Consider the following 21688-nt stretch of genomic DNA (forward strand, 5'->3'; position numbering starts at 1 on the left):
TAAAAGTTTCAATCAATCAAAAACAAGAAATAAAAAATAAAAAATATAAATACAAATTTTGTTTTGTTTTTCTTTTTTTTATTAAATCACCATAAAAACACAAGATACACTTACAATTAGTGCACCAACCCAAAAAACCTCCCTCCCCCATTTACACTCATTCGCACAAAAGGGTTGTTTCTTTCTGTTATTAATATTCTGGTTCCTACATTATATATCAATATATATCAATACTGTCTGCAGGGATACAGTCCGTAAGCACACATGATTGTATTTTTTTATGACAAAAAAAACCAAACAATTAAAACCCCCGGTCCGTGGGACAAATTTTCAAGCGTTGACCAGTCTGCAGTTACAAAAAGGTTGGGGACCACTGTTCTAAACGACTCTTTAAAAGGAACGGTTATTTCAATCAACGTTTTTTTTATATAGCCCTTAATCACAAGTGTCTCAAAGGGCTGCACAAGCCACAACGACATCCTCGGCTCAGATCACACCTCAGGGCAAGGAAAAACTCAACCCAATGGGCTACAATGAGAAACCTTGGAGGGGACCGCAGATGTGGGGACCCCCACCCTGGGCGACTGGTGCAATGGACGTTGAGTGGATCTAGTTAATAATGTGAGAGTCAGTCCATAGTGGGGCCAGCAGGGGATCATCTTGAGCGGAGACAAGTCAGCAGCGCAGAGACGTCCACAACTGATGCACAGATGACATGAATTGATTAACGTGGACCCCGACTTCAACAAGTTGAAAAACTTATTTGGGTGTTACCATTTAGTGGTCAATTGTACGGAATATGTACTGTACTGTGCAACCTACTAATAAAAGTTCCAATCAATCAATCAATCAAGATGAGTGGACCACCCCGGGTCCCGACTTTGAACAGCTAGCACAACATTTGTGGTCACCTAATCTGGGCAGAGCATAAAAGAGATGGCAGATCAACTGGTGTAAAAGGGGGTTCTATTTAAAGGTTAGAAAATTTAAGATGTGGCTCTCTTCAAACAGCCTCAAATATAGCACAGTGACAAGGATCTACAACAGGGGTCGGCAACCCGCGGCTCTGGAGCCGCATGCGGCTCTTTAGCGCCGCCCTAGTGGCTCTCTGAAGCTTTTTTTAAAAATGTATGAAAAATGGCAAAAGATGAGGGGGAAAAAATATATTTTTTGTTTTAATATGGTTTCTGTAGCAGGACAAACATGACACAAGCCTCCTTAATTGTTACAAAGAACACTGTTTATATTAAACATGCTTCGCTGATTCGAGTATTTGGCGAGCGCCGCTATGTCCTACAAATTTTGGCGGTCCTTGAACTCACCGTAGTTTGTTTACATGTATAACTTTCTCCGACTTTCTAGGACGTGTTTTATGCCACTTCTTTTTCTGTCTCATTTTGTCCACCAAACTTTTAACGTTGTGCATGAAAGGTGAGTTTTGTTGATGTTATTGAATTGTGTGGAGTGCTAATCAGACATATTTGGTCACTGCATGACTGCAAGCTAATCGATGCTAACATGCTATTTAGGCTAGCTATATGTACATATTGGATCATTATGCCTCATTTGTAGCTATATTTGAGCTCATTTAGTTTCCTTTAAGTCCTCTTAATTCAATTTATATCTCATGACACACTATCTGTATGTAATATGGCTTTTAATTTTTTGCGGCTCCAGATTTGTTTTTGTATTTTTGGTCCAATATGGCTCTTTCAACATTTTGGGTTGCCGACCCCTGATCAACAATAAAAATTCACAATAACATATTTTTTGGCGAAAGTAAAACGAGAATGTTGTGTCAATGCACGTCAAATGTCTACAAATAAAATGATAAAATACTGAGTAGTATTTATGCAGAGGTTGTGGCCACAAGCGAGACAGCCGGCATCCCACCTTGCCAAAGGCAGTGTAGTGCGCTTGTTTTACGCCGTTCCATTTTGATGCCACCCGCACAAGAATGAGAGGGGACAGCAACTCACAAAGCCCGCCCATCTAACTGGTTTCCGTAATGCAACATGAGCGCTCCTCGTTGGTCATGTGACCTGGAAAAAATGGGAGAAAGAAGGAAGATAAATGATTGTTCAACGTGGATTTGCCCGAGACTGACAATCTTTTCTAACGGGTAACGTGTTTAAAAATATCATTTATTAAAAGTGTATGTACCAACCGGGATGCTAACGGTGCTCGTTGACATCGCCGCTGAGGGTTTAGTATGTTTATGTACAATGTGTACAGTACGTTCTTGAGTCAGTCAAATGGGAAGAAAACGGTTCACCGCTTTTAGTAAAAAAAAAATTGTAGCAGTTTCAAATACTTTTATCTGAGCGTTGCTTGCCTTTTTATGTCGACATTTTTACAGTGACAAAAAAAGTGCTGATGTGCCAAAAAAAGATGGCAACAAAGAAGCCTGGGGAAAAAAACCCAGCTCACAGCGACGTGTTATTTTCCATCTTTTTCTTGAAGTGTGGAGCTATGAGATTTTAAGGCTTGTAAACAGAAGACTTGACATGGAAGTCACAAATAATTAAATACAAAGGAGCAAATTCCTTACTTGGTGGCCTAGTGCGATTATTTACTCAACTGTAGAGAGTACAAGGCGGCTATCAGGTTAAGCTTGTACTATTATTTTCAATTGTTATTCTTATGTATATCATCTCAATGCAGGGCATACCTTTATAGTTTTACCTTGCCAGTTAGCTAACATCATTATAAGTCAAGCCATTCATTAAAACTAGAGATGTCCGATAATGGCTTTTTTGCCGATATTCCGATATTGTCCAACTCTTAATTACCGATTCCGATATCAACCGATACCGATATATACAGTCGTGGAATTAACACATTATTATGTCTAATTTTGTTGTGATGCCCCGCTGGATGCATTAAACAATGTAACAAGGTTTTCCAAAATAAATCAACTCAAGTTATGGAAAAAAGTGCCATGTTTATTATTGAAGTCACAAAGTGCATTATTTTTTTTAACATGCCTCAAAACAGCAGCTTGGAATTTGGGACATGCTCGAGGAGGTTGAGTTGGGGGGGGTAGGAAGTAGCGGGGGGTGTATATTGTAGCGTCTCGGAAGAGTTAGTGCTGCAAGGGGTTCTGGGTATTTGTTCTGTTGTTTTTATGTTGTGTTACGGTGCAGATGTTCTCCCGAAATGTGTTTGTCATTCTTGTTTGGTGTGGGTTCACAGTGTGGCGCATATTTGTAACAGTGTTAAAGTTGTTTATACGGCCACCCTCAGTGTGACCTGTATGGCTGTTGACCAAGCATGCCTTGCATTCACTTGTGTGTGTGAAAAGCCGTAGGATATTATGTGATTGGGCCGGCACGCAAAGGCAGTGCCTTTAAGGTTTATTGGTGCTCTGTGCTTCTCCCTACGTCTGTGTACCACTCCCTACAGCGGCGTTATAAAAACTCATAAATTTTACTTTTTGAAACCGATACCGATCATTTCCGATATTACATTTTAAAGCATTTATCGGCCGATAATATCGGCAGTCTGATGTTATCGGACATCTCTAATTAAAACGAAAACAAAACACTATGTTTATGCTTGACAATCTTCTTTATAACTGCTGGTTTTGAGAATCTGCCGTAAAAACGGAAATGTGAAGTGAATTATGTTTATATAGCGTTTTTTCACTAGAGGCTATACATCAGGGGTGTCAAATGTACGGCCCGCAGGCCGGATTAGGCCCGCGAACAGGTTTTACCCAGTCCGCGGGATCAATCAATCAAAGTTTATTTATATAGCCCTTAATCACGAGTGTCTCACAACGACATTCTCGGCTCAGATCCCACATGAGGGCAAGAAAAAACTCAACCCAATGGGCTACAATGAGAAACCTTGGAGGGGACCCCGGGCGACCGGTGCAATGTACGTGGAGTGTATCTAGTTAATAGTGTGAGAGGATGACTTTGCTAAGTATAAAAATGAGCCAAAATGTATTAATGAAAGAAACTGCTGTTCTAAATGTGTCCACTAGATGTCGCAATAGCAATTCTTTGTATCTTTTTAGATGATGCTACGTATGTACAAAATAAACCACATGTTAGTGCACCAGTCGAGGTAAATGAGCAAACTACATAAATAACATCCTTTTAATTTGATTTTGATATTATTTTTTTATCTTAACATTATCATATCATTTATTCAGAAAGTGTAAATAACGACAAATAAAGGTAGAATACTATTAACCGCAACATGTAAGTGTAAAAAAACAACAACAACATTATGATTTGTACATTTTCAGAATGTGCTTGTTCTATTTTTAAACAAAGAAAACAATCTGAAGTTGTCTTTATTTTTAAGTTATCGTGCCGTGATTTTACCAGTCCGGCCCACTTGGGAGTAGATTTGTCTCCATGTGGCCCCGGATCTAAAATTAGATTTCCACCCCTGCTATACATAGTGAAACCCATTATCTACATTTAAACCAGTGTGGGTGGCACTAAGGGCAGGTGGGTAAAGTCTCTTGCTAAAGTACACAACGGCAGTGACGAGGATGGCGGAAGCGGGGATCGAACCTGGAACCCTCAAGTTGCTGGCACGACCACTCTACCAACCGAGCCACACCGTCCCGTCAAAAATATTTTACAACAAGAGACTTTGGATTTGCTAATGAAATGTACCGAGGATGTCGTTGTGGCTTGTGCAGCCCTTTGAGACACTTGTGATTTAGGGCTATATAAATAAACATTGATTGATTGATTGATTGATATCACATTAGTTTTGGTAAAAGAGGATGCACTGTGTCCACGGTGGGTTGTTTACTTAAGGCGGTGACACAGTTTTATGGTAGCTCATGTGACGCCAAAGCAAGGTTTACCCTATTGTGAAAGACTTAAACGCCTAATGTCCGCCTTTCCTCTGGCTTACAGATGAATAAAGCACCTACAGAGGAAGAAGTGGAGGCGCGACGATGAAGCTGAACGAACGCAGCGTGGCTTACTACGCCACCTGCGACTCGCCGCCCGACAAGACGGGCTTCCTGTTCAAAAAGGGCGAGCGCAACACAGCTTACCACCGCCGCTGGTTTGTCCTGAAGGGCAACATGCTTTTCTACTTCGAGGAGCGGGAAAGCCGCGAGCCCATCGGCGTCATCGTCCTGGAGGGCTGCACCGTGGAGCTCTGCGAGTCGGCCGAGGAGTTCGCCTTCGCCATCAAATTTGACTGCGCTCGGGCGCGGGTGTACAAGATGGCGGCCGACAACCAGGCCGCCATGGAGTCGTGGGTGAAGGCGTTGTCACGGGCAAGCTTTGACTACATGAGGCTGGTGGTGAAGGAGCTGGAGAGGCAGCTGGAGGAGATCCAGGAGGCTGCCAACGGAAGCAGGGCAAGGACGTCCAAGCGAGGGTCCAAATCAAGATCTGGAGCGTCTTCGTCATCGTTATCCTCTTTATCATCATCATCAAGCACTTCTTCCACGTCTGCCTCAGGACAAAAGACACACCAGGATGATTCCCAGCTCATATCTGGATCTTACAGAGAGAACGGTGTAGCATGGAGCAAACCACACTTGGCTAACGGTTCCCCTGACGGAGTGTCCTCCTGCGTGGCCTGGGAGGGAGGGCCTGACCCTGGGAACGGCTGCTTTGGGATGGATCACCGGGCCAACGGGGCCAGAGCACCACCTGTGCCACCCAGAAGAAGAGGAGCCTCTCTGGAGAGCCCCGTCTGCCCTGGCACCGGATGCTTTACCAAGCTTCACGACTGGTACGGCCTGGAGGTGGAGGAACTGAGGGCCCAGTGGCTGCAGAACCAATAAACTTCTGGAAGAATGTATCATTCCGGTGGTTGAAGCCTACCCAAGCTTACTTAATGAAAAAGGAAGACATCATTCTTTACCGATGGCAGCACAATTGTATTGTAGTTGCAAGTAGGGCTGGGCGATATATCGATATACGCGATATATCGCGGGTTTGTATCTGTGCGATATAGAAAATGACTATCGTGATATCGAGTATATGTTCTCACGCAGTTGCATTTAGCTGCGGGCATTACACTACAGGCTCTCCTCGCTCTTTCCTGTCTCTGCTTCTCACAGACAGCAAGCGCACCTTCTTACACACGTCACATACTGTCACGACATACGTCACATACGTCCTCCCCGAGCAGAGAGGTAGCAGCATGCTAACGTTAGCTGTGGTGTGAGCGCTAATACAAGAGAAAGAAGGTGCGAATCTGGTAACAAATGGAGGAATAATTAATTCCCAAGAAAAACAGCAGGGGGTCCATCGTCTGACGGTGGTTTGGCTTCAAGTGGGAATATGTCGAACAGACAACCATAATTTGTCAAGTGTGGGGCAAAAGCGTTGCTATAAAAAGTAGCATTACTGCTGTAACAAACAGTTCAGGGTGTCTCAAGTTACCGGAGTGTGTTAGGTAAGGAGGAGGAGTTTTGTCCCTCCAGAGTTGCCGTAAGGCTGTGACGTAGGGTGTGGAAGGAGGTGTGTGATGTTGACATTAAAGAAGCGGTGGTAACCGAACCTTCTCTAATGTCTCCCGTTTATTATTTTATTAGATAAGTGCACTGTATAGGCGAACCCAGGACACTCGGCTACACTGCTAATATGTAGCATCATTCAAAAGTCACCCGCTAGACAATGAAGAGGGCTTACTCCGCACGTCAATATCTCCGTTCGGTGCCACACGTCCACACCATCAAAATGCAGAGGCAAACAATTCCAGATCAACACCGTATGAAAAAAATAGTGATTTTTTTTAGTTATGATTTCCTTCTCTGCATGAAAGTTTAAAAGTAGCATATATTAATGCAGTATGAAGAAGAATGTTTTAATGTAGACACATAGAATCATCATACTGCTGTGATTATATGCATCAAGTGCTCATTCAAGGCTAAAGCAAAAATATCGAGATATATATCGTGTATCGCGATATGGCCTTAAAATATCGCGATATTAAAAAAAGGCAATATCGCCCAGCCCTAGTTGCAAGTCAGCTGTGTGAACCACTACACTATCAAATACATCATTCCTTACTAACAAATGCTTTGTTTCACCTCTCAGAGAGGACTTAATAGTAAATGATGCTACATCCTGTCTGGCACAGGAGGAAGAATCAATCTTGCCTTATTTACTTTACAGTCTGGGTGGGGGTGACAAAATATACTTGATTCATTGCTTAATGAAACAAAATAACTCTTGAGAATTATGTAGCTTACTTTCACTGCATGTCTTAATGTCTCATAATTTAGTGCCTCTGTGTTTACTTTCCGGTGACCTATATCCATTGTACTTACATTCCCTGAACACCTCCAGTAAGACATGGCTACAGAAAGGGTCGATACCAACGTAAACATTGCTGTTCAGTTTGACTTGGACTGACTCTTTAAAAGCAAATGTGTTGTTTTTTTAATCTGTGACATTTCAAGTATTTCAAAGTCCTCAGAGAGCAATAGAAAATATGATTATATATAATGAGCATTTTAGTTCCTGAGGCACAAGTTTTGACTGTGATCGCAATTTGTATCCTCTTCGTTTTCTTTTCTATGTTTTTAATTGTAACCTTTCGAGTTAGTCCCTTTACCTCTTCTACGTAGCCATGGAACCGATTGAGAATGGTTAGGATCTATTTTGGAACACTGACCATATGGGGCGTACTTTTTAGTGGAACGCACTTATGCACTCTTAATACTATGTGGAAGTATACAAGTCTGCAAATTGAAATGCATTCTGGGTGAATGTTTTTTTTAATTTTTTTATTAACATTTTAATTGGGGTTTTACTACTTTTTATTGCAAATAGGGTTGCAACAACTAATCGATTAAATCGATTATAAAAATAGTTGGCGATTAATTTAGTCATCCATTTGTTGGATCTATGTTATGCGCATGCACAGAGGCTACTTCTTTTTTTTTTAATTTTAATTTTTTAATAAACCTTTATTTATCAACTGCAACATTTACAAACAGCTGAGAAACAATAATCAAAATAAGTATGGTGCCAGTATGCTGTTTTCCCCCCCACTAAAATACTGGAAAGGATAGAAATGTATTTTGTCTCTTTTATCTGATTATTGATCGATTAATCGAAGTAATATTCAACAGATTAATCGATTATCAAATTAGTTGTTAGTAGCAGCCCTTATTGCAAATTTTGCTGTGCTCTAGTTTGCTCAACCAATTTAAAGCAATCTAAACAACGATAAAGAGCTTTTTTAAATATGCTTTGGATATGGAACTTCATGTCAGAATGTAAAAAACATATGCATAAAAAATGGATACACATATACTATAACTTAGAGTTGGGCTAAAGTATGATTATTATGGGAGATATGTTTATGCTGATGACATCTGGCTCTCGATTACAAGATTTTTCCATTCTGTTTGCTAAAATTGCAGTGTGAGGAGTTTTGACTGTGTTTATTTTCCGCTTACTCTGCCATGACATGTAGTTGTAGTGGGCCACATTAAAGAATGTGGAAAATTGGGTTACTTGAAGCGTGTAGTCTAACCATTGCACAAAACAACATTGCTTCCAAGAGTAGTGTAGTGTGTAAATATGCTTCTGCAATCATCATTTAGTGGGTTTTTTTTCTCCAATTTAAGTAAAGAAACAGATGCGGACCATGGGTGAAATCATATCATGTTGGTATCCAGGTGTTTTCAGCTTTATTTTGTTTTTTGCTTGTGGCTTAAAAATATGTATCGGTGAGGTTTACAGGATTAAATTGGGGCCCTTTATCATTTGGCTGCACAATGAAATCATTTTGTTTTTTCGTAGTTCACAAAGCTAGTGTTGTTATCGAGCATGTAAGCTTGTAGTTCTTCTTCCATGCTGGAAGTTGCACGCCAGCACTTCCACAATGACTAAGTCAGTGCACATTCACAAGGCATTTACTTTGTTGTTGCTTTATATTTATTTTTATAAGCATTTTCCAGTCAAATGTTTTTATAGGACGAAGTTCCTTTCTATTTTAGAAGTCATGTTGTTGTTTTTCTCGGTGAGAATTTTTAACCATGGCTGGGTGCTTCAGCCTGCATCGATGCACAGCATTAACATTATTGTCGCACATTTGACTTTCCTAAAAATAATGGTACATAGGGGATGTGTGTTTTTTATTAATGCATTTTTACCATAGACATTTGCATGAACATGGAATCACATCCATTTTTATTGACCTCAACTGACATTGGCCTTTTTTATATCTTCATATATAATACTGTATGTTGATATAACCTTAGAATTAACAATTAAAACGAACCAATTATCCTGTTTAAAGACTCAAGTGACATGTTTCAGTTTTAGTCATGTTATCAAATCAAATCAAATCAACTTTACCAGTATGTTAATACTCCAAAGTCATAAACATTGTTCCATCTATTTGCACATGTGTTGTTATAAGTAACCAATAATACCCAACCTATTGTTGTGCTCTCAAAAATCTGACAAAATAATCTGTTTGGACCTAAACTTTATTTAATTATGATTAATTTAATCACAGTGTAGTTAAAGTTAAAGTTAAAGTACCAATGATTGTCACACACACACTAGGTGTGGCGAAATTATTCTCTGCATTTGACCCATCACCCTTGATCACCCCCTGGGAGGTGAGGGGAGCAGTGGGCAGCAGCGGTGGCTGCGCCCGGGAATCATTTTGGTGATTTAACCCCCAATTCCAACCCTAGTACAATGAAAAAGTGCTAGTTTGTTCATGAAATCTCACATTTTAATAGCATTTTTTCCTGTTTGTTCATAACATTTAATCATATTTTACAGATAAGTATTGTTATGAATAATCAATATTGAAGAATATTGTGATATTTATGGTACCTTCAATTCCAATTGTGTGTTACTGTAAATAACCGAATAAACTGTTGACATATGGAATTGTTTGTGCTCCATTCTGAATAGTTTGTTCCATATTGTGACCCTATTTAGACTTGGCGTATAGCATAAATAGGTTTACAAGTTGTTACGACCACATGTCCAATTTTGCGACATTCCAGCTATTTACGGCTTGATATTCTTCCGTATACGTGTGTGACCTATTTCTGGTTCCTTTTAACCAACGACGAGCCCGCTGGTTCGCTACATTCTTTTTTTATTTTTAATTTAATTTTTTATTGACATCCAGCATCAGACATTCCTATCCATTACATCATATTTACATACATCATATATTTGTTGTCTGCCCTAAATGTCAAAATATTTTTTTGTTTATATCCCCCTCCCCAAAAAGAAAGAAACAGCAAAAAAACAAAATAATATTTACAAATAAATAAATTAAAAATAATAATAATAATAATAATAATTAAATATTGGTTCGCTACATTGTTAACACAATATGACAACTAGTTTAGAACCAAAAAAAGGGAACTTTTTGCAACGTTAGCGCCTAAAAGTTCAGGGTTATTAACCCGTAAAGTTAACCATATCAGACAGGAATTTGTATAAGACTGTTCAATAGCAATCTTTTTTTTTTCTTTTCCTTTTTCAGTCGAGTTTATTTTTTTTCAAAATATAATATACATGCTTGCAAAATATCTATCAAATCTAACGCAAAATGGGACTGCCATTTTCCACTGACGTCATGTGAATGCGTGTATTGCTAATTATTATAAGTGTAATGTTTTGCACTGAAATATGGATAATAGTAAACATTCAAACACATTTACTGAAAACAAAATACATTTGTTTTCGCAAAAAAAAAGTGAAAATATATAGATGCTTGTAAAATATGTTTTTGTGTTGTTCAATAGCAAAATAGGTTGGTACTTGTAGGTCTCCACGACGTCACCATTAAGAAGGCTACAATTGGAACTTTCTAGCAAGCTCTGTCCAGTTAAGAACGTTTTAAAATTACTGCACACACAAACATACATACACAACTACGGATGCCCACTACAAAATCCACAATATGTTCCTGTCGTGTTTTTTTTCCTTTTTTTTCTTTTTTAACAAAGAAGGCAGTTATAGTGCGTCCCTCGCCCTGGTGTAAGTCTTTTATTATCGTAGCCATCCATCAATACCTACCGCTTGGCAACACTAGGTGTCGCTGTGTATCAGTTTGACCATTGTCTGCTTTACCAGGCACCACTTTGCAGCTTAAATATGCTTAAATAAAATCTAAAATGTATATTTGGAATGTTAAATCAGCTTTATTTCACAGTTTTTGCAAAACGTTTGCATATGTATATTTTGTCATTATAGGGTGTATAGTACTGAAAGCTAATCACGCAATATGGAACATAAATTTGAATATATATTATAAATGTTAACAGAATGATGTAAGATGATTTGACTTCTACCGAATCCTCGAAAGTGTTAGACTAACATAAACTGCTTCCTGCCCTGCAGTATCAAAATAAAAGATTAACTTGATTGAGAGGGGATTGACCAACTGTATTAAGCTGCATTAAACTGTGTGTTAGGTTTACTGTACATGAGCCAAAACATTGTGTTTATTCAGAATCTGCTCCTCAAATGAACACCACATGACTACTCCAACCCACAAATATCACTAATCAAATTGAATTAGCCACAACATTAGTCATACTTATGTAATGTTTGAAGACATGTAATTGCTTTCCTCTCAGAGAAATCAGAAATTGATCACTCACTGCATATTAAATCAGAACAAGCTCAGTCTTTTATACTGCATCTACTGTATATTTAAAGTAAGGCACAACATAGGAGAACTTTTAGATTTTTTAAATTCAATTATAATTAATTTCCTATCCAACAGAGCACGAAATGATGTGATTTGGGTCAGAACGATAGGACTTTATAGTTATGGTTAAAGTTTTAGACTGATCTAGCATAGGAAGGGAGTGTCAGTCCATCATAAGACCCTTCAACCTCAGGTCACGCCTATTGTATTACTACTGTGTAGTAATTTAGATGAAAAGCAGATTTTGTAAGAGACAAAAGAACTAAAAGCACCAGTAAAAATAAAAATAGATTGCTCACGATAAGCAGTTGTGAGAGTTGTGCAACACTCATTTTGAAAAATCATGTGTGCGGTCGAAGATTATCGTTATCGGACCTCAAATTTCATTGTGTAATATTTTGTGGAATAATTTTTTTGGCTGAGGCCTTGTTGTAATGACAATTAATCATATATTTTCATTATATAAAATATATGTCAAATATATTGTTAATTTATAGTATACAATCCAAAAATATATATGTTTATTATATATAAATATTTTTTTTATTACCTTGTTGCAGTAATATTTAATTATTAGATGTTTGTATTATTTTTAATATTATTTAATAATAATATTTTAATACTTCTAAATAGAGGATTAGATAATTATTTAAAAAAACACACACACTGTAACTAACATTACACAGAATACCATTGTGTGCTTAAATATCAGTACAATTAATATTAATATTCTGCTTATAAATATATAAAATTATGTGAATTTTCAGACAGGCAAAAATGTAGTAAATTAGCAGTAATTTAAATATAAGGCAGCACATATTGTTGCTCAAGAGCCTTCAAAGAACACAAACTTGTTTGTTGTCTCACTTTTAATTTTGCCTTTTCAATAATCTCAGGTTTGAATACAGAAACATTAATTAAAACATTTTATACGAAAAAAAAAAATCGAATTTAAATTGTGAATTCTTTATTCTAGTGATTTCAATTGACTCTTGAAATAAATAAAAAATTATTATAAAATATTGAATCCAGGTGTGAATTGTGAATTGCACTACAAGTATAGAACACCCGAACACACAAAAGGTAAATAATTTAAGCTCCACATTAAAAAACGAAAACAACATATATATTTAAAAATATATATATATATTAAAACATTAAATTCTAAACAAAGTGAATATTTTGAAAAACATTTTTTTCTGATACCTACTTTTTGGTATTGCACTCCATATTTTGGGGGATTAATTTAAATCATTACTGTTACTACAATGCTATTTTAGCTATTTGTAATCAATAATTGTAACCATGAATTGATTAACGTGGACCCCGACTTAAACAAGTTGAAAATCTTATTCGGGTGTTACCATTTAGTGGTCAATTGTACGGAATATGTACTGTACTGTGCAATCTACTAAGAAAAGTTGCAATCAATCAAAAAAAACATAAAAGTTTACCCAATAAGTCACGCGTTTTACCTTGCCTTTACTTTGGTGAGGCGGAAGTAACGACGCGCTCTTGTGAAATTCCTCTAACTTGTCACGATTGGACAGTGGCGGTGGTTTTTTTTTCGGTGTGCGGAAACGAGGGGTCGCCACTTTTCTTTTTTTTTCCGCGTCAAGTTCGTGCCAGAAACTTTTTCTTCTCTCTCCTCTCCTCTTCTTTTTTTTTTAAATAAGTGGGGCAGACATTGGCAAGACGCTCACAATGGAAGCCGCCGAAGCGACGTTTTGTGCCTCGTACTCTTCTTCCCGTTGACTTTCTGTTCTTTTAGTTTGGTTCGCCACTTTCGACTAACTTTTTTTCTTTAGCTTTTACGCCACATTTCCGTTATGCGAAGTCCAAACTGTTGTGTTGTCGACGTGCTGCGGTGGGTGCCCATCCGAGATAACGGAGAACGTGAGTACACGCTACACTCTTTTACCAACTTCCAAACATGTCCGTCACATTCTAAAGTGCAATTTTATATGCTTTAAAAAGTCGTTAAATGTGCGTGTGTGAAGCTTAAAAAAAAAAAGAACTGGCCTTCTTGTAAAGTTTTCTCTGAAGCGTTTGGCATCTCATAAGACCTTCACTTTGTATATAAGTATTTTAAAGAAGCAAGTTACACGTTTTTGTGACGCTGTCATCTTAAATTATTTTATTTTTTTTGGTGGTCACCATGGCAATAACGCATACATGTTCATTACAAACATTCAGCAAAGTTAGCATGTAGCAGCTCAGGCTTCTGCTACTGTAACTTTACTGTACATTTTTTTTACTATTTTAAGATGTTGACTTGTCCAGATAAGTGTTAAACGTGTATACATTGTTATGTAAACATCACAGAATTAAAGTGAGAATAATCAAAAGAAACAAAGCAGGTAGCATGCTACCCAGTAAGCTAAGTGACTGCCCCATGTGTAATGCAGCTTGCTATGTGTCACACAAAGATGTACAAAATACACTATATTGCCAAAAAGTATTTGGCCACCCATCCAAATAATGAGAATCAGGTGTCCTAATCACTTGGCCCGGTGTATAAAATCAAGCACTTAGGCATGGAGACTGTTTCTACAAACATTTGGGAAAGAACGAGCCGCTCTCAGTCATAGGATGCCACCTGTGCAACAAATCCAGTCGTGAAATTTCCTCGCTCCTAAATATTCTAAAGTCAACTTTATTATAAGAAAAGTGAAGAGTTTGGGAACAACAGCAAGTCAGCCACCAAGTGGTAGGCCACGTAAACTGACAGAGGGGGTCAGCGGATGCTGAAGCGCATAGTGCGAAGACTCTCTGCACAGTCAGTTGCTACAGAGCTCCAAACTTCATGTGACCTTCCAATTATTAACCCACGTACAGTACGCAGAGAGCTTCATGGAATGGGTTTCCATGGCCGAGCACCTGCGTCTAAGCCTTACATCACCAAGTCCAATGCAAAGTGTCGGATGCATTGGTGTAAAGCACGTCGCCACTGGACTCTAGAGCGCCTTCTCTGGAGTGACGAATCACGCTTTTCCATCTGGCAATCTGATGGACAAGTCTGGGTTTGGAGGTTGCCAGGAGAACGCTACATTTCGGACTGCGTTGTGCCGAGTGTGAAATTTGGTGGAGGAGGAATTACGGTGTGGGGTTGGTTTTTCAGGAGTTGGGCTTGGCCCCTTAGTTCCAATGAAAGGAACTTTGAAGTCTCCAGGATACCAAAACATTTTGGACAATTCCATGGGATGGCACTTCAAGTTCATATGTGAATAAAGGCAGGTGGCCAAATACTTTTGGCAATATATTTTAACATGATTAGAAAGTACGCGGCAGAAGTTAAAATGCTAACTAGTTAGCGCAGTGTTTCCTAGGTGTAATAGTGTGTTTTGTCTCATAAGTATCGGGGAGTGTAGGGCCAGCCGTCTATAGAAAAAATCTAAATCACGATTGATTTAACTTTTGACCTCGATTTCAGTTAATGCACAAGTATTGTACTCTCAACAATTACTCTACCTTTTGGTATACTTTATCCTCTCGTGGTTAGAGTGTCCACCCTGAGATCGGTAGGTTGTGAGTTCAAACCCCGGCCGAGTCATACTAAAGACTTTAAAAATGGGACTCATTACCTCCCTGCTTGGCACTCAGCATCAAGGGTTGGAATTGGGGGTTAAATCACCAAAAATGATTCCCGGGCGCGGCACCGTTGCTGCCCACTGCTCCCCTCACCTCCCAGGGGGTGAACAAGGGGATGGGTCAAATGCAGAGGACAAATTTCACCACACTTAGTGTGTGTGTGACAATCATTGGTACTTTAACTTTAACTATAACTTATACATCAGTAATCGTATATAAAGCATTTAACACATTTTTGCCGCCTAATCTACAACGTTTTTTTATAAGACGAGTGCAGGCTCATAACTTGAGAGGTTTTTGATATTTCTCATTGCCGAGAGCTCAAACCACGCGTAAACGTTTTTGTGTGTCTGTTTGCGGAGTAAAACTATGGAACAAACTGGACTTACAACACACGCCATGCCAAACTATTAATCAATTTACACTATTATACAAACATGGGGTCTGGTTCAAATATAGAGATGAGGGTCTTTAATTTGACCTACTGCTGTACTCTGTCTCAAAGTGTTAACATGTTTTCAATGTTTCCTTACCATTTTTGCTATGTTGTCTATTACCATTGTTGGTATATTCATTCTTCCTACAATGTTGATACAAATTATTGTTACAGTGTAATAATTATTGTTACCTGTGGTAATGCCACTATGATACAACATCTGTATTATAATCATTGAACAAAGTAAGAGTGAAACTCATGTGAATAATCACTGAATGGAGAACTGGGGGTGGGATTAAATAAGTTATCTTCTTCCCACTCCGTTTCAGGCAAAACTGGACAAATCATGCTTCATGCTTACATACTGTACATTACCCTTTGCATTATATTAATTTATATTATTACATGTTGTCAACCTTGTACTTTTTTTATTTTTATGTCATTGCCAGAAATAAATGAATAAATGAAAAAAAAATGAAATGAAAAAATGAAGACAGGGATGTAACGATATCAAAATTTCATATCACGGTTATTGTGACCAAAATTATCACGGTTATCATTGTTATTGTGGTATTGACGAATGCGCTCTAAAACAGGGGTCTCCAACCTTTTTTGCATCAGGGACCAGTTTAATGTAGGTATTATTTTCAGGGACCGGCTTTCCACTTGTGCCTAGGGATGATGTTTGATAAGAAATTATCGAATTTGAGCCTATTATCGAATCCTCTTATCGAACCGATTCCTTATCGATTCTCTTATCGAGTCCAGATAGGTTGTTGTATATGGAAAAAAACACACAATATTTGGTTTAACAAATCACTTCACATTCTCTACTGCTCGCTACTATATTATTACCATATCTGAGTTATTGTGCAGAAATGTGGGGAAATAGCTACAAATGTGTGCTACATTCATTAACCGTGTTACAAAAAAAATTAATTAGACTGATACATAATGTTGGATATAGAGAACATACAAACACTTTATTTATTGAGTCAAAAATATTAAAGTTCGATGATTTGGTAAAATTGCAAACAGCTAAAATTATGTGGAATTAAATGATGGAATGGATTAAGTAAAGAAGTTAAACATTGTACTGATATGATCCAGTTGAAGAGGTTGTTCAAATTAATAGTCCTTACAAAGTACAAAGAAGAATAATTATGAGAAATACTTTCAACCTTATTGAAAATAAGATATTCTTCATCTCAGTATATTAATAATGACTGAATTAATTAATTACATATTACAAAACTGTTGTATATACTAATTCACAGATATTTTATCATAAAAAGGTCCGTAAGTGATGTATATATTTGTAAACGCTATGAAGTGGGAAAGGGGTAGGATTAAATAAGCGTTACTTCTTCCTACTCCTGTAAAGTGAAATGATATGAAACTGTGATATATTATACTGTAAGTGTGTTCATGTTCCAAATAAACTAAAGAAATAAAGAAAGCACGAGTTTATCAGACAGACTTGCAAACTCTGTCGTGATGTAGGCTACAAGATAACGTTAACGTTATCAGACACATACAAAAAGGCTCACGTTATCGTTACCGTTAGCCACTGACTATGCTTAGGTAACGTTAGTCTAGCTAACATTACTGCAGTCCTGGTTGACATAAGAGGTAACGTTACTACAAGTGAGCAAATATGGAAATTAACCGGCAACAGTTAACGTTAGTTACTCACGGGCGTCACCGCCACTGTAGCTGGGACTTGGGCAGCTGGCAGAAGAAGAGGGACGTTCTTCGTCGTCTCTGTCTCTGCTTCAACACGCGTCGAAGACACGACACGCTTGTTGTGCTTCCCCCCTTACACGAGAGCGAAGCCTGGCAATAATTGCATATTGCCGCTTCCTCGTTTTTTTTGGTGAAATGAAGCCATGCCTTGGAGCGCTTTTTCCGGTCCATTTTTTTCCTGCTTTCCCCATCTGCGCCTGATGACTGAGCTGCGTGACGTCATTTCTTGTGATGTCCCACGGGGCATTTCTTGTCGGGACGGGATTCGTTCCCAGGGATTCGAATAAAGAACCAACTCTTTTTCTTTACTATAGTGGTCTCGATAACGGGTATCGATTCTCAAAAAGGGATTCGAGTCCGAGGACTCGGTTCTTTTCTTATCGAACAACCGGGAAAACCGGTTTCTAGTATCATCCTACTTGTGCCAGATAAATACAGCAAAAATAAGTGCATGAAAAATACAGCTCACTATATCGCTGAATTAGTGGGAGCCCTGGGCTTGTTTCTTACCATCAACCTGCTGGGGACTGCAGATGGAAATCAGCCTTTGGCTACAATCCGTCACATTTATATTTTATATGTTCACTAATGTGCATTGTATCGTGTAACAAATATAACAAATGGCAACTTCCTATGAGGAGTTTTATTTTACATTTATAAACAAGCTTATTGGTGTGTCTAGTTTAACAAGCGAAAGTTAAGTCGGAGATAATGCAGTCGTTTATAAATTATTTAATGTTTCTCTGTGGCCCGGTAGCAAATGCATCACGGACCGGTACCGGTCCCCGGACCGGAGGTTGGAGTCCACTGCTCTAAAATACTTATACACACACTAAAATCTTTTAACCGAGTTTTTGTTTACTTAATTAAAATAAATAACACAATTGGCAGAAGAAACATTAAATATCGTTCTGGTTTTATAAAAGCCATATTATTTTTATTTAAGTGACAGGAGCCATATTTGCAAACATTGCGGTGAAATGAATAGAACGGTAATAAATAAGCCATAAATCCGGGACAAGTCTGTGACAAATGATGCCAAAACACCACAAAGACCTGCACCATGTACATGCATCGGCTGAGGCTTGCAATACATATTGGCCTTCTTTCTTTTTAGACAATTACAGACAGACCGTAGATGTTTTTCTCTGTTTGCTCAATAATGACAGCTGAAAACACTGCAAAAAGTAACCATTTAGCTTCAGCAGAGGTGGTAACAGTGCCTTTCACAGACATTATATTGTTGTCCTTTCTTCCACCGGGGTTGACCTTCTGGTTGGTGACGTCACGCGAAAACGCCAAATATGAAGCACACTGCGTCTTCTGAAAGAAAACTATCGAACATTGGGCATAATAAAAGCATTGAAATTCCATGGCAAAGCAGACAAAAAATGGCTGTTGGCATTTTACAATATTTATTTTAGTTTCAAACAAATATTAGTTTACAATAAAAAGACTTCTGGTGTTTTTAGTTAGATTAAGCATTTTGTTTTCCAATGTGTGAGCAGTGAATTCATATACTTACAATGATATCTGGGTCTTTGATTTTCTTTTATGTTTTTGTACTAGTTTGTCAGTATGGATGTAAAGTGGGTCTTAAATTGTACATATTATGGTCTTAAAAAGTCTTTAAAAGTTTCAAGTTTGACTTGTTGAAAACTGCAAGAAGTCACCTTTCACATAAGATCCACTTAAGTATTCTTAAAAAAAGTGATGAAACACTTCAGGTGTCCACCGAAGCTAACATGCTAACCGTCCTACGTGTATTGCCATTATGTGGCTCAAGAGGCACCATGGAACCACCATTACCAGAGTCATGTATAAAGAGAGTATGGCCAACTCATCGAGAGACTACCAATGACGTGTGCGGCTGTGCCCAAAAGCATGCAATTGCAGCCGTTCTGACGTTAGTTTTCCTGGCAAAATCAACCAAAATAATACGTCTATATATAGTTCTAAACATACACTAGCTCATAAACTTATAATAAAACATGCTTTTATTTTGTCAAAGTATAATTTTGCGGCTGTATTTGATGCACTTTGCTGCTACATTCATGCGGTGTTGAGTGACCAGCAGGCTCTATAAAAGGCACCTGACAGCGCAATTAACGTAAAAAAAGTAAACAGAACAACCAAAAAAATTACTTAACAATCACAGAGAAATTATGACTTTTGAGTGAAGTACATCAACTGTGGTGGCTGCCTTCTATGTGTTGTTTGTAATCACTGTGCCATGCTGGGGCTTAGCGGTACGGACGAAAAAGTATATATCGATAAACTCGATATTCGATATATATCTTGATATATTTTCTGGGGAAAATATACATATAAAGATATTCATTTTTGAGCGAAATTCACTGAAATTGAACTGAATGACAACTATACTGTAAACAGTCAGTGGCAGTTTTATTAACCCAGTTAGTCAAGATGAGTATTAACAGCACATAAGGTAAACTGTTTAAGTAGCACAGAATCACATAACATAAATAAAATAGAAAAATATTATTTCTACATAAATAAACAACATAGCTGTGCAAATAATACAAAGTGTATCAAACTCAGATAAAAATGTAATTGTCAGGCAGGCACTTTTTAATTCCCAGTCGACGATGTAATGGACTGTCACACACATGTACGGTTCTGTGGTCCTACTAGACCACATGTCTGTGGTCAGCGCAAAAGTAAGTGACTTTACATAATTGTACGGCTATGATCTTCCTCACTTCAGCGTACATTTTTGGCAGCATTTCTCGTGCGAAATATGCCCGGCTTGGCAACTGGTACCTGGGGTCGAGGACTTTGATTAGGCGAACAAACCACGTTGGAAATGGGGACTAGATCTTTAGCAATGTGATATGCGATCGCTCTGGTTATCTGTTCCCACCTTTTGCTGGTTTTCTCATAAGGCACTACGCGTAATACCGAAGCTTGCAGTGTACATTGTTTTAGTGCTGGGGACGTGGATTGCACTGCCACTGTCGTGCCACAATGTTTTATGCACTCTTCGTACTGTATTGGGTGTCGCTGTTGAAGGTGGTGGAATAGAGTCGTTGTGCTCAAACTTTTGGTAGCCACGGGTTTCTGACACTTCCTACGATACACATTCTCCTGCTTTTCGTCCAGTGGCTTAAATCCAAACCACCGCCACACAACCGAGCCAGAAGCATACCTGCCAACTTTTGAAACTCAAAAAGCCTTGTAGCCAGGGTCCAGGGGTCGGTCCTGGTGGGGGGGTTATTAAGGCCCCCGACGCAAATTTAATTTCAGCATTCAGACAGGTTAGATTGTGGCTAAAACCTTCACATTTGTCATAATCAGAGGCATCTTTTGACACACAAAAAACTGCAAAAATCATAAAGAGTACAAACAATGTTTATTCTATTAGCTAACTTCCTTTATCTGAATAGCCATTTGTGATTCATAGCATAAAATAACTAATATCTCGCAGTCATGTCAAAATAATTCAACTATTCAATGTCAAAATATAAACATAATGAACAAAATGTCAGCTACTGTCTTGTTCTAACACACCAATGAAAATGAAATTTAGCTTTTAGACAGGCCATACTGTAGCAAAAGTAATCACATGTGTATTCTTAAATGTATATTTCACGTCTTCCATGTCGAGAGCAGTTTTGATTTGGGCTTACATCTTCCACTAGTTTTTTTAAATATATAACATTTTCTCTTCTCTTCTCCGACTCGCTCGTCGTCATTCGGAATGTGCATGTCTGTTGTGATTTCCCTTTCTGGTTTGATGACCCGCCCTATCTTGCCTCTGATTGGCCTGCCGTCATTTGTTGCTCTAATCTTAACCAATCATGACTCGTCATTGTAAATCAACCAACCAATCATGGATTTTCTTATACGTAAACCATCATTGATTTTACCCGTTAATATTGTCCCCTGCCCATGAAGTTGCACTAGTCCAGTTCTCTCTTTTTCTTCTCCCTCTCTCTTCTTTTGTAACATGTAGCTTAGCTAACCGCTACATGGGTCTAAAAATAGCTAAGCTACGGAAATCGTAGCAAAGTAGCAAAGCGACTGCCAAGCTCCTGGGAAATGTAGCTTCGATTTTTAATTTAATTATTTTTATTGGAAAACCGTAGTTTTTACCCCTGCAGCCCTAAACCGGAATTGATTATCCAAAACCGTACTCACTACGGGAAAACCGTAGTTGTTGCCAGGTATGCAGAAGTTTATGTCTTACTTACTAGTTGGTCACTGGCACATGTGTTGCTGGTGGCACAGTCAGACTCCATAATTGCTTGTGTG

General features: G+C 38.3%; 2 protein-coding genes across 2 annotated transcripts in view; both read left to right on the plus strand.

Moving 5' to 3' along the window:
• The first annotated feature begins 1974 nt into the window (after window positions 1-1974).
• pheta1 (PH domain containing endocytic trafficking adaptor 1) lies at window positions 1975-7801 on the plus strand. The gene is made up of 2 exons (XM_061928326.1): window positions 1975-2122; window positions 4887-7801. The coding sequence occupies exon 2, from the start codon at window positions 4928-4930 to the stop codon at window positions 5771-5773; it is 846 nt and encodes a 281-aa protein (XP_061784310.1). The 5' UTR covers window positions 1975-2122; window positions 4887-4927; the 3' UTR covers window positions 5774-7801.
• Window positions 7802-13142: 5341 nt separating this feature from the next.
• The window catches only part of sh2b3 (SH2B adaptor protein 3), a 122500-nt gene continuing 113954 nt past the window's right edge, over window positions 13143-21688 (plus strand). Inside the window, exon 1 of the mRNA XM_061928233.1 lies at window positions 13143-13536. The gene's annotated coding sequence lies outside the window, so the exon portion shown is untranslated. The remainder of the gene's footprint in view (window positions 13537-21688) is intronic.

This window comes from Nerophis lumbriciformis, linkage group LG33, assembly GCF_033978685.3.
Source record: "Nerophis lumbriciformis linkage group LG33, RoL_Nlum_v2.1, whole genome shotgun sequence".
NCBI classification, from domain to species: domain Eukaryota; kingdom Metazoa; phylum Chordata; class Actinopteri; order Syngnathiformes; family Syngnathidae; genus Nerophis; species Nerophis lumbriciformis.

Excerpts from the sequence above, each read along its gene's own strand:
- pheta1 (XM_061928326.1), top strand. The coding sequence starts at position 4,928 with ATGAAGCTGAACGAACGCAGCGTGGCTTACTACGCCACCTGCGACTCG.